This window comes from Oenanthe melanoleuca, chromosome 3 (genome assembly GCF_029582105.1).
Source record: "Oenanthe melanoleuca isolate GR-GAL-2019-014 chromosome 3, OMel1.0, whole genome shotgun sequence".
Taxonomy (NCBI): Eukaryota; Metazoa; Chordata; class Aves; order Passeriformes; family Muscicapidae; genus Oenanthe; species Oenanthe melanoleuca.
In genome coordinates, this window is record NC_079336.1 from 25,391,088 (window position 1) to 25,403,158 (window position 12,071).

Consider the following 12,071-nt stretch of genomic DNA (forward strand, 5'->3'; position numbering starts at 1 on the left):
TTAACCATATGATGTACTATGATGTACTTTCAGCTAACGTGTGAAAGTAGAATGTACATAAAAATCAATTTAAATGGACAGGAGAGAAAATGAGAAGAATACAGGGGAAGGAAAAAAAAAACAACATTTAGAGAAAGGTTTAAAGGGATGGAAGCAGAAGCTCATAGACAACTATAATAATAGAAACCAGGTAAGGCTGAAATTTTGTGGAAAATACTGCAGAGTCACATACAATATGTTGTATTTAATGATTAAATACAGATCACAAATCCAATAGAATCAGTTTAAAGGAACCTTAAATTTTTATAGCTTGTGGGTTTTTCTGTTGCTGCTTTGTTTTGCTGCTGTTTGCAAATAGCTAAAAGAACCAACAGAATCCTTAACAACCCAGGACTTGGATCCATAGGGTATTTAATTATAAAACCATAATTTGTGAAAAGAATCATCATTCAAAAATTCAAAGATATTTGAATGGACTATTGGTAATTTTTCATTATATAATGGAAAAGGTAACTACAAGTTACTTGATTCAAAGTTAAAGAGAAAAGTACTCTGACTACAAGGAAAGAAATGTGAAAAAGTTGGCTGAGAGCAGTCAAAATCCATGGAAAGGGAGAGGAGGGTGAGCAACATAATAACAAAGGAATTCAGAGGAACTGAAAAGAATGCAGAAAAGTTCTGATTTGAAACCTGATAAAGAGTGAACATTCTACCTTAAAAAGGTAATTTCAGCTGCTTTCTTTAAGTACACAAGGATAAACTTCCTTTTTGTGGAAAAGAGACACTGGATATTAGGAGACCAAAATGGCACTTCCTGGTTTTCAAGGCATCAAAAAAAAAGCCCAATTGACAGAAAAGCAAGTCAAGTTATTTGGGATAAACTGAAAAGTACAACATAAATATGCAGGCATGAAATCAGACCAGCAAAAGCATGTAGCCATTACAGGATGATCAGAGTAATAAGAAATTTGCTGTATATACTTCATATCAGAGGTGAGGGAAAGCTGTAGTTTGCCATCCAGTGAAGAAGGATGGCTACTGAAAATAGCAATCATGCAAAATTTTTCAGTGTTTCTTCTGCATCAATCATCAGTAAAAAGACCATCTGTAAAGCAGTTCACTATCATAATTAATACTTATGATTAAAAGGCAAAACTTCAGTTTGAATACAGAAGAAAAGCAGAAGAATTGTCAAATGAGTTAAACAGATAGACTGGTCTGATGGGCTATACCTTTGGGTATTAGTGGACAAAAATTCAATAGTTTTCTTTGTGAACATATGAAAATAGGTAAAGTACCTGAAGACTCATTAAAATCAGCCTTTTGAAAAAGAACAAAAGGTAAAGACATGAAATTATAAATCCATTTGTGAAACTTCAGTTTCTGGAAGAAATATTGGGAAAAGTTTTTAAGCGTTTGCTTGCAAGAACCTATAAATGGAAAAAAATTCATTGAAAAATGGGCCCTATATAAGCAAATTGATTCCCTTCCACACTAAATTTACATACTTTGTGGATAACAAAACCCAGTATCATATTTCATCCTCCTCCTGTTCACTAATTTTTTTGCCTTTCTTTTTTTGTGAAATCCCAGTAATTGGTCTACATAGAAACTATGAGAGAATATTATCAGATGAGTAAAACTTTATGGAAAGTCATATTCATGCATTAGTTTTCAGTGTTTTTTCTGCCAGAATGGATAAATGAATTGCTCAGGTTTTGAAAGAAATCTATTGCCCATTCAACCCCACTAATTTTATTTTCAACAATCTAGATGGTGGACAGCAAAGTAAGCTTACTGATGGCAAGACAAAGATACATTGAAGAGCAGGATTAGAAGTCTTCTTTAATTTAAACCAATTGAAGATAGAGTTTGATATCAAAAAATGTAATCCAATCAGAAGAGAAGATATTATACAAAACATCACAAGTAGGAACAAACACCAGAATTTTGTTTTAAAACAAATAGTTTGCTGGTATACATAGAACAAAACATATCTAGCTAGAAGGATAAAATTATCTTTCCATTCTCATTTTAGTGGAGTAAAGCTGGTTTGAAGTGCTTTGCATTGTGCAGTGACGTCCATCCAAGAAAACTGTGGGCCAAATGAGAGTCCATGTCAGCATGTTAGGAATGGCAAACAGCTCAGAAGCATGACCTTTTAGGATGGACAAAATAAATGGGCCTGTAAAGTATAAATAATGAAAATTTGAATAAGAATGTAATGGCAATCATAAAATAAAAAAGTACAAAAAGTCGTCAGTTTGCTGTGTTCGTAGTAGACAGGGTGAGAAGTAATGCATTTAAACTGCAGTGGAATATTAGATAATAAGGAAATCCTTGCAATGGTTAGTATAACATAATAATTCCCCCAAGAAAATAAGGAATCATTGGACTTCTTTAAGAAAATACATAGGTGAGAAAGCAACAAAGAATAATATACCTTTTTTACTAGGATAAGAACAAAACAGATTATAGGTAGTATTTTGTTCTAGTGTTGTGATTATATAATTTGCAGGGCATACATTCTGTTTATAACACTGAATGAGGTCCAAAGACTTATGTTTGTGTAATGAGTTGGATTGTCTGGAAACTTGCTTTGCATTATGGCAAAGGTCTTAAGTTACTTGGTGTGTTATAACTGTGCTCTGATTTTGGAACATAGTGCTTCTATCCAAATCTGTGTCTCTACTATATTTCTTCATGAAAACACATTTCTACGTTAGCGGTATAAAAAAGAGGTGAGCCCAGGCTCAGATCAGAGCAGCAGACAAGAGGAGCAGGATAAAAGTATAACACTAGCAGGAAGAGATGAACACATTCTTCCTGCACACCATGCATACACAAGGTTGAAATTACAGAGGGACAGATACGAAGGCCTTCCCCTCCAAAGAAAGCAGTACAGCTTTTGGCACGTTCAATCTGAATTCACCCCTCAAATTTTTCTCATGAGAAAACCATGATGAGGCAAATGAGGAATTTTATACAACCCTGAGTCTCTTTTTCTGTAGGCAAATGTGAAAAGTCCTCACTCTGTGATTTCAACACTGACTTTTAAACAGATACCTCACTTCCACTCTCATTTCCTTTCCTGTATTTCCTTTCCACAGGGGACCAAGCCTATGCACCAAGTGAAATCTTGTGATAACTTTTGCTTAGCTAAACAGTACATTTTTCAATGTACACCAGGTCACATCTGGTCACTTGTAGTTTTCAGATAGAAGCACAGAAAAAACCATGCAGATTATAGCTACTGAACTGTAGCTGAGCTGTACAAGGGGAAACAACAAAAGCAATTTGAGAAGAGCTGCTGAAGATCTCAGCATATGAGCACTATTGCAGTGCTGTGAGAAAGAAAAAAACTCAGATGTATTTAAATAAGACAAAAACCAAACAGTGAAGTGTGAAATACCTCTGCATAAAACATTGATTAGAACATTCCATATTTAAAAATAAGTGGGAAGGATGCAAGGAGAGCTACGCAATTTATTCAACAACTGAAGAAAGCATGCTGTCGGCAGAGGCTTAAAGAGCTCCATCTGTTTCATTTAGAAGGAACAAAACCAAAAAGTGACTTGATTACAGTGTGTAAGTATCTTTACAAAGAGAAAATACTTGAGTAGCAAGAGCTTTTTCATTTTATCTGGAAAAGGTAATGAGATACAATAGCTCAAAGTTGAAGACAAAAATCTAAATAAAGTATTTAATATAAACTTCTAAATCTGATGGTGATTACTATTAGGAAAAAATGCCAGTGAAATTCTGGCTTCTTATCATACATTCAAATCAGGATTGAATGCTTTTGGATTCATTGTGTGCTTTAATCAAAACTAGAGTAATTAGGTTCAGTACAAGGTGGTTAATGGCCAACATTAACTTCCTTCTGGTACACAAACCTAATTTAGAGCATACAATCAGCAATCTATGGATTGTTAGAAGACTTGCAGAATAAATACACTCATCCTGTACCTCTCTCTGTGTCTTTCCTGGGAAAACATGAAAACAATTTAGTGAGACAGGTGACAGAAATAGCCCACCCTGAGGCACCTGGGCTCTGTAGCATCCCTGTCATCATGTGAAATGTGTATATCCTCTACTTGGAGGTTTTGGAGGTTACTAAGATAACTAGGTGCAAGGTGTTGCTCTCTTGTTACCAGACCAAATAGCCAATGCTATTCCATTTCTTGCCTGGCCCCAATGTGCCAAGGGAGAAAAAAAAAAAAAAAAATCTTTTAATGAAAATTGTGACAACAGTTTTAAAAAACATCATTCTGCAATTAACACATTTCCCCTCCTGCCTCAAGGCTCCTCAGTAGTCTCCAGTCAACTCAGTGTTTAAGGGAAGAGAGTCAAGCTGTGTGTAGTGCTCCCACTAGCACTGCAGCCCTGCAGCCCAGGGCACATGGCACTGCCATTTCTTGCCACTGCTCAGGCTCAAGCTCAGAGCAAGGGCCTCAGGACTTGTCTAGTGGCCAGGCTGGTGGTAGGTCCATAGAAGCATGGGATGGTTTGGAAATGACCTTACAGATCATTTAGTGCCAACCCCCTGTGATGGGCAGGAACACTTTCCATGAGAACAAGTTGCACCATGCTCCAACCTGATCCTGAATGCTGCTAGGGATGGGGAATCCACAGAAAATAAAGAAAAAGATAGTGACAAAAGCCAAAGAGTAAACTGGAGGTGGCACCATGTAAGACTCCTATTTAGTGTGGTCATACCAAAACTGATAGTGTCATACCTTCTATAGTATGGCTCTATCAAGGCAAAGGATGTTAAAAAAACAATTGTTTAATTGTCTAAAAAAGGCAACCCAGTATATACTGATAAATATAATTTAGAATCAAAAACTCCAATATTATGCTAGTTGGTATTGCAGAGGCAATGTTGAATAACAGACTTTTTCCAACATCAGTGACTCAGTGGATTTTTTTCAGAAGAGGAACCATATAATAGAAAAAAACAACTGAGCACACTCTAAATATAACCATTCTTATCTAAGATGCCACTTCTGTTTCTCAAATTCATTAACAAAATATCTTTTTAAGGGATGAAATATGTGTACTGGGGAAGTTGCTTCTAGGTTGATTTTTTTTGTGTTAGGGTTTATTCACTGATTGCACAGGTCATTACAGAAAATTAAGTCCTAACAGGACTAATTGTCTTTCTTGAGACAATTAGAACAAAAATTTTGATTGAAATTCTGTCTTAACAACCATATGTTATTTTTCAGGTGTATTCACATGTAAAAAGTAAAAGTGGTGCTCACTCTTCTGGCATATTACTGTTCATTGTATGGCGTCATCAATGACATTAATGTAGAAAAATATGGAGTTAAGGAAAAGCAAAGTTTATTTTCCACAGTATCTCAGGAAGACTAAAAATTTCAGTCACATGTCAGTTCCAGTGTCTTCTTTCTGTGTTTTTATCTCTGTATGAGCTTTTCTAGACATGATTGTTTTTCCTTTTTTTTATTTGATAAGAGCCTCCTAACAACTGGCAAATGACAACATTTTTCAAATTGAAAATCAAGCCTATTCATATAAAATGATTATTTTCCAATTTATCTAAAAGTCATTAAGTACATAGTCATGCCCAGAAAAAAATTAAGGGATGTTCTACATACATTATGTTATGCATGACAGTTGGAATCACTACTAATAAACCTACCATTATAACTGAAATAATGGGGATAAACTGGAATACAAAAAAAAAAAATCTCCTAGCACCTTCAGAAGAGTAAAGGTAAAGTTAATTCCACACAAGCTAATTAAAGTTTTGATTGAAGAATTAACTTATCTTTTGTCAGGTGGTTCCAACTTTTATTATTCTCCCTCTAATTTAAACCAATCCTGATAAGCATTTGCGGGTGGAATACTATTGGAGAAAGGTGCTATTTGATTTCTCACATAAAAACTGAGCAACTTTGTTTGTATTTAAAATGACTGGAAAAAAAAACAACTGATTTTCTTTTCTTTCATTCATTTCATTAACTTTTATGTATTATATTATCAAAAACTTTATGTAAAATAATTTGCAGCATGATGAAACTCAAACAGATTTTTATGCACTCTACTGAATTTTTTTCCCATTCAGGTGTTCTAACCTGAATTCCTTCCAAGGAAAGCAGGTACACATACACGTGACATGACAATAAATAACTCATAAATACATAATGAATACATTTCCATGCCTAAATGTTGTTTATTTTCCGGTATGATAAGTTTGCACACCCCACTGTGGGAAGCCTGCTCTCAGCAGCTGCCATTTACAGTGTTTGTGGAACCAGCAGCCTGTCTGCATTGTTCCAGCTGAGCAGGGGAAGGGAAGTCAGCCCTTCCCTCCTCCATGGCCTGTTGTGAGTCAGAGCTCTGCTGGCCAGGAGCCTGGGGAACCATCCCTCTCTCTAACCATCAGCTTCCAGGTTTGGTTTTTTATGTTTGAAAAATCTTTTCACTTTTACTGGAGCTCAGACAGAGACATGTTGTTTAAATTAACTTGTGATAGGGGGACATCACAAAATAGACCTGGCTTTTAAGCTGCCTCTGTGGTGGCCATAAGGGCTGATTGATGTGGAACAATAATCTGGTGCACAAGATACAAGTGAGACTGAGTTTCTGTGACTGACTCTAAGGGTGGGTGAGCACCCATAGACCACAGAGTCAGCTAGGCTGGAATAGACCCCCAACATCATTGAGTCTGGCCTTTGACCAATCACCACCATGTCCAACTAAACCATAGCACTAAGGGCCATGTCCAGTCATTTCTTGAACCTCTCCAGTGTTCATGACTCCACCACTTCCCTGTCAGCCCATTCCCGTGTTTGACAACCTTTGCATTAAGAATTTCTTCCTGATGTCCAGCTTGAGCCTGCCCTGGTGCAGCTGTCTGTCACTAGCTGTCTGGGAGAACAGACCAGCCCCCACCTTGCTTTTTGGGTAGAGGTAGATCTCTCAGGGCAGTTTTTCTCCTTTTAATTGTTTGGGACAGAGCTTTTTATTATTGATGAGGAAAAGAGAATGTAGTGACTCAATAATTTTGTACTGTGCAGTTGTCCTGATAGTAACTAAAAGCATCTATGTCAGGCAAAATGTTCCTAAAATAGAACAGCTTTTGCAGCCTTACTGAAAACAAAGCTTAGAATACCACAGGAAAAGAATACACAGGAAAGATTTTCAAAAGCCCAGAGAAAGATATTATCCTATGTCTTGTGATGGCTTGAGCTGAGCTGCAAGACTTTGCACATCCTTGTATAATTTTGGTTTTCAATCACTTTGAAACAATGTTTTTTTCTACCCAGTATTCACTGGTGTTACCTTGGTAGCATAGGGTTCATCCATATACATGAACAGTTTGAAATCCTTTAAATTAATAATTAAATAAATAAATAATTAAATTCATCTCTTCCAACATTTAAAATAGGAAAAGGGTTTGTGATGGAAAAAATATAATCCCATCATTCATTCAAGATTAAAAACCCAGGTTTTCTCATCCAAAACCACTGAATTACAGAGTTCTTTAGTTCCACTACTTCTATTACCAGAGAAAATCCACTCAAATAATTACAGTGGTCAGTAATCATATCTCATAAAACTGCCTCCTTCTTCTGTATAAATGAATTCAACACCCTCCCATTGATGTTTTAATTCGAGGTTTCTTACTACCTAATGGACTAAAGATGTACCACTGTTCAATATTAAAATTCTCTACTTCTCTTCAGGTTTGGATTTGTTAAGCAAGACATTTTCTAATTTTTGAGGCTGGCCAGTTTAACAGACTTGGACTGCCTTTACCTATCTCGACTTCCAGATGTTCTCAAAACTCCTCTAATTGGCAAAATCAAATAAAATACCTTGAGGGAAGGAGGTGGCAGTTCTGCCATATGTCCATTTGTCCAGTAGCTCTTTACTATGGGATAATGACTGTAATCCTGTGTATGCAGATTACCACAGGAAGGCATTTGAGAGCAAGCTTTCATTGTAGAGAAAGTATTTGCCTGGTCTGTCTCAGGAGTGGCCTGTCTTGGACAGAGTTAAGGAAATTCTATGCAGCAAGTTCCAAAGGCTGCCACAATTCTGGTGCTCACCCTTTCAGCAACAAACAATTCAGCTGCAGGAGAAGCTGCAAGAGGGCTCCCTCAGGACCCACCCAGATGTTTTGGGTGTTCCTGTCCTGCTGGATTTCCTCAGCAGCAAAGTGTTGCTTCCACCACCCAGCCCTGCTCCCATTGCACTCAGGCACTGCCTCTTCTGTTCTCAGGGAAGGACAAAGATCCACCACCTGTGGAGCACCCCAGCCTGGTTCAAGGGGATTCATCCTAGGCCATTCAAGGAGTCTCTCTGTCCAATGCTGCCCTCCCATCAGGGCTTTAGTGCACAAAGCATGTGATCCTAGTCAGAGTGGATGTTGCCACACACAGACAGTAAGCAGGAAAGGAAGCAACAACCACCTGACCAGCTAAGATGCTAAAGGTAAACTTTTTTTGAAATTGCTTTTAATATGATAGGAAAACAAAAGTGTATATAAAAGAAAATAAAAGGATAAATCAGTTTTATACATTTAGTGGACTTTTTCAAATGTTGCTTCCTTGATCAAGTCTCATCAGAACACTGCAAGGTGTAATCGACAGGATGTTAGCAGATCTGTTGATGAACTTTGTAACATGTGCCTTCATCACAGCTAATTGTTGTCAGCTAACTGCTCTGTTTATTGTGCTTTTTTACATTAATGGTGCAATTTCTACGTTGCTTAAAAATTAAGTGGATGAGAATTTTATATATATACACACTTATGTTTCTTTTAGCCCTTAAATAGGTTTTGAGTGTATCACTGTTACTATAGCAATATCTTTGAATGCCATTTATATAAATCTTAAAACTCAGAAGAACATGGAACACTCTTTTGCCCCTATTTGCCTTTTGTAGAAGATAGAAGCCCTAATATCCAGTATTCTGCACCACAGACTCTTTCTAGAGAGGCTGGAGCAGTTGTTGGAAGGCTTGGAGAGAGCCGACCTAACGACATCCACAATGACTGACTGTGAATTAATTGTACAAAAAGCATGAACACAGACAATACTATTCAGTGTGATCAGGAGGATTCTCATCCCTACTTCTAATTCCAGTCAGTAGGCTGGCTTATTTGTTTTTGTGTGGGAGCTGTCCTGTCTCACAAAAAAAGCCAATATAAAGTGAGATAAACAGAGTATTAGTGATGGAAAGTCTCTCACGTAGGAGAAGCAGGAGAAAATTGAGCTTTTTTCATATAACCCCTTTATGCAGTCATGTGAACTTCTGTGACCTCAATATAGGCCTCAAGGTATCCATAAAGATCTACTTATAAATCCCTAGTAACTTTTTTACTGTTCACAGGTCCTGAATCCTCATCCTTGGAATGAGCAAGGATGGTACTGGCAAACTGTTTGTATCAGTATGAATCCAGGATAAAGAGTTCTTCCTAAGGAACACAGACTCTGCCCCAGGCTTCCTTAGTGACACACATTAATTTGTAATTCTGGTTCTGCAATATGGACTCCATCTCATCCCAATACAGTGATGCTGTATTTGCAAACAGCTTTCCCAGCATTACCTCATTCAAACTGACTGTTAACAGCTTACTGCCAAAAAAGGCATTTTTAATTTTGATTCTAGCAGTACAGGAGAAAGTTTTGAAAGCTTCTTTTAAAATTGTTGCATTAAACTTCTTCTATCTATAGTAACAAATACCTTGTAATCACCTCTGTTATTTTCAAAATTGATGGAAAATAGACATACTATGCAAGCTCATGACAGCAAAGCCAGTACCAAAGTAGAAAGAATAAGATCTTACAGGAAATATATCACATCTCAGCTTTTAAATGCTGAATAATATAAGAATATGTTTGTATGAATTGAGAAAACTCACAGATGTCAGTAGCAATTGCAACTACCATTACTTTCACAGATTCTAAATCTCTGTATATTGTCTTAGATTCCTTATGTCCCGTCTTCCTACTTTTAACCATTGACAAAATATGAATGAAGAATTTCTAAACTGAATGTCACTGGTGTTACTACCAACCTGAAATGCTCTATTTGCAACTAACTTAATTTTTCTTCCTCATCCTTCACTGTTCTACTTGCTTTTTTGGCTCTTCATTTCTCCATAACAGATCTCTTCCTTTTTTTTTTTTCCTTTCCTCTCCACTGTCTCCACACATTTTGAGCTCTCTGGACAAATCTGTTTGGCTTTTTATTAAAAGATCCACTAACAGTGTATGATTTCTTAAACTGCCACTGCTTGTCTTCCTGTTTCTACTTATGACTAAAGCTGCTTCATCTGCCTCTCTGAAATCAGCAGCTGAAAGTCAGTGTTCAGTGCCTGACATTGTTCTTTAGATGGCATATTTTGGAGACAGTTTTATTGGTTTCCCCATGATCCCATTAGCTGCCTCTGGCAGAAAATAGAGCCTTGAGGACTCTTCCTGATGCAAAAGCTATTTTCTTAAACCTCTTAGACATGCAAATAATTGTGCAACTTACAAGAATTTATCATAAGGATCTGATAGCACCTCTCTTAAAGAGAACAAAGTGCCATCTTACTAAAATTGTGTTCTTATTACCATCTCAATCAACTATAGCTGTGATAAATCTGAAAAAAAATAGCATCAGCTACCTGCTCACCTATGTTCCATAGAGGAAGTATTTTTGAACATTTTTTTTCTTCTATGAAAAATACAGTTTTGCTTTCCATACACAAAATGCTTTCATTTTTTATCATATTAGTAGGGAAATTAAAACAGATTAGCAATCACATAGAACCCTGAGTTGATTTTATTTTTATTAATGCTAAAACACTGAACAAAGTGCAATTAATTTCAGAGAAGAAAATAAATAGTTTAACTATTTCATGTCTTTTCCAAGTTAAAAGAAATCTTACCAGTGAATCCTGGAGGACAAGCACAGCTGTAGTCTGCAACCAGGTCTAAACAAGTCGAATTGCTTTTACAGAAGCCATAAGTGCACTCATCAAAGTTGATTTCACAGTTCAGGCCTTCAAACCCTTGGAAATAAAGCCAAAGAGCTATGAATTATTCAGCTGTATCTGTGGCTTATTTTTCTAAAGCAATGTCTTTAGGTCCCTTGTTTTCAATTTACTCTTGTAAAAAATGATCATGAATCCTTATGGAAAGATTGTTCAAAAAGGTTTTTCTGCTCTGTCATTAATAGGAAAGTGCATTTTTTTCTGTCAAATGTACTTTAAAAGGAGTCAATAAATGAAAGCACATTTTCAGGATTCAGTATGTTCATTAATCTAGTTCAAATTTTGGTTGAGCAGAGACTTAAGAATTTATGCATCTGCTGCCATTTTGACAACGTTTAGATGAAGTGAAGATGGGATTTGGACATCTGCTGTCAAAATAAAAATCAACTCTTAAAATCTCTTTTAAAATCAGTTCTCAAATAGCTGCTTTTCTACTTTTTCTTTATTTGTTTTACAGAACCCCAGAATTATCAAGGTTGCAAAAGTCTTTCCAGATCATCCAATTCCACTGACAACCCAGCATCACCACAATCACCCCTGAACCATCTCCAAAAGTGACACATCCAGACACCTCTCAAACGCTTCCAGAGATGGTGACTTCACTACCTCCCTGGGCAATTATTCCAGTTAATAACCAGTCTTTCAGTGATTATTTTCTTAGCTTAATATCTAATCTGAACCTCCCATGACACAATTTAGGGCCATTTCCTCTCGTCCTTTCAGCAGAGACAGACCCCACTTCAATAAAACCTCCTGTGGAGAGCAGTGAGGTTCCCCTGAGCCTCCTCTTCTCCAGACTAAACAACCCCAGTTTCTTGTGCCACAGCAACTTTTATCAAACCCAGAGGCCCAACAGCAGTTTATTGTAGATGAAATTGCTGTAAAATCTCCTCTCCAATATCTGACATTTCATGCTCTTGTGAGTGTATTCTAAGTCATGGTCAGGCTACCAAATGAGTGTCATTAGTGCTGTCACAGGCCATGGCTGCAGGAACACCATGACTAATGCTCAGCTCCCAGGACCCTCAGTGCAAACCATATTCCTGTAATT

At 36.8% G+C, this 12,071-nt stretch overlaps 1 protein-coding gene across 1 annotated transcript in view; it reads right to left on the minus strand.

Annotated features, from left to right (window-relative positions):
- The window catches only part of EYS (eyes shut homolog), a 674,079-nt gene that overhangs the window by 497,489 nt on the left and 164,519 nt on the right, over positions 1-12,071 (minus strand). Inside the window, exon 13 of the mRNA XM_056488606.1 lies at positions 10,916-11,038. Within this exon, the coding sequence (XP_056344581.1) occupies positions 10,916-11,038 (123 nt within the window). The remainder of the gene's footprint in view (positions 1-10,915; positions 11,039-12,071) is intronic.